At 55.7% G+C, this 1,887-nt stretch overlaps 1 protein-coding gene across 1 annotated transcript; it reads left to right on the top strand.

Annotated features, from left to right (window-relative positions):
• Positions 1-95: 95 nt before the first annotated feature.
• Positions 96-1,079, top strand: GNI_177200 (hypothetical protein; the record flags this gene model as incomplete). The annotated part of the gene is made up of 1 exon (XM_011135132.1): positions 96-1,079. One exon carries the CDS (start codon positions 96-98, stop codon positions 1,077-1,079), a length of 984 nt encoding a protein of 327 aa, XP_011133434.1.
• Positions 1,080-1,887: the final 808 nt, after the last annotated feature.

The following is a 1,887-nucleotide window of genomic DNA, read 5'->3' as shown; positions in this document are numbered from 1 at the left end:
GTGGCCGCAGTTTCTTCCTCCAGCCACACAAACTGAACGTATACGGCGAAGGCGCACACTTCGCCAAGCACAAGGACACCATCCGTGACCCGCGCATGGTCGCCTCAGTCGTCGTCTGCTGCCCCACGAGCTTTGAAGGGGGCGTGCTCTCACTCGTAGACAACCGTGGCATTCAAATCGACTTCGACTGGAGCCAGTCCGCCCTTGCGCCTGAAAACAACCCCGACAGAGGCAGCGCCGACGCAGGCGGCACCGACCAGGTCATGAACTGGGCCTGCTTCTTCTGTGACGTGGACCACGAAGTCTCGCCGGTCACAAAGGGCACCAGGTTGACACTGACGTACGACGTGTGCATCGACTCCACTGGCAGCGAACGTGGCGACAGCGGAAGCGGCGGTGTTGTCAAGGCGGAGGTCAAGCAGGACTCCAAGGGCGAGACAAGGTCGAGCGAGAGTCTTGGGTTTGTCTCTGGGTCTAGGCTCAAGCGGAGGCGTGGTGTGGAGGAGCAGGAGTCTGAGGTTGAGCAGGGCAAAGGGAACGAGGTAGCGTCACAGATAGCGAGCAAGGTGGAGTCTCGCAGTGAGGAGCAGTTGTTAACCCTGTTGGACAAGCTGAACGGCGCGCACCGCTACGGTTACTATCCGGCGCATGATTACGCCTTCGGGGCCACAGACACTTGGACGGGTGAAAAGGACTGGGAGTCGCAGCTGAAGGGTGTGGACCTGCAGGTGTACAGAGCGTTGACGAAGCGTGAGTGGGTCGCCAAACTGTTAGTGCTATACGCCGACTTGGATTTATACGGACCCGCGGTCCACTTCAACGTCGGCCATAGCCCTGACGACTCGGTGAGCATGAAGTATGCTATTGACTCCGAAGAGTTGGAGACGTTGCGAAGCATTACCGAACTCCGAATGATCAATATCCCGCAACGAGATCCCTCTGCCATCTACCGCTACTCATTCTGGTACGGGTACACCGGTAACGACCCCATCGAGGAACAAGACTCGTACTACGCTCGAACCGTCCTCGTTTTCAGCAAGTCACCAATCACAAACGACAAAAATCACACAGCGTTGTAAGCGCATTTTTGGGGGGTACCTTTCTTCTCTCATTTGGGCCGTGTGTCCCCGCCCAGTAGCCGGACGGCGTTCTTGTTGACTACACACAGCACAACAGTAGGTGGAACTGTACGGAAGGCTTCAGTTCTTGTTGCTGCCCATCCATTGTCGCGGGTTAGGGAATGTTCTGGTTCGTCTGCGGCGTTGCATGTCTTTTCGAGCCACGCAACAGATTCGGCTTCGTCAACAAGTTGTTCATCGGAAAGGCCGCTTTTATGGAGCTTTTTGGCTTCCTTAGACGTTTCGTCGCATGAGGGGAGGAATTGGAGCTGTGGCCGCCCGGCCAAGGAACCTTCCTTGGTTTGGGTCTTTTTGTAGCTGGTGCTAACGCTGGCTTCAGCTTCATCGAACCTGAATAGGCTCAGGGCGTACTCGACATCCATTCGTGTTTGCATCAGCTGTTCGGCGATGTCCATAAACGTAATCTTCATCTGCTTCGTCGGATCTGTCACCAACCATTCTCGGTCCAGATTGATGAGGTTGTAGGCAAACAGGAGTTGTAGGAGATACAGAAAGGTGGAAGACGCCCCACACAAAAAGCGGCCCCTCGCAAACCCAGGGAACCGGATGGCGAGTCCATCCCAGTTGGCAGTGTGGTGGTAAGTAATATGCCCTCTGCCCTATTCCAAAAAAACTCTGTCACGGCACTCGCCCCAGAAGCGTTTCGCACCGATCCCGCTTTCGTCCGGTCTCATCCTGGCTTCGGGGTTTTCTCAATCGCAATCCAGACATGTTTTAAGTCTCTTCCCACGTGCCGGGCAAACCGCCT

Source organism: Gregarina niphandrodes, assembly GCF_000223845.1.
Source record: "Gregarina niphandrodes unplaced genomic scaffold scaffold00064, whole genome shotgun sequence".
Classification (NCBI taxonomy): Eukaryota; Apicomplexa; class Conoidasida; order Eugregarinorida; family Gregarinidae; genus Gregarina; species Gregarina niphandrodes.
Note: the sequence above shows the minus strand (reverse complement) of the source record. Positions and strands in the feature narration are given on the sequence as shown.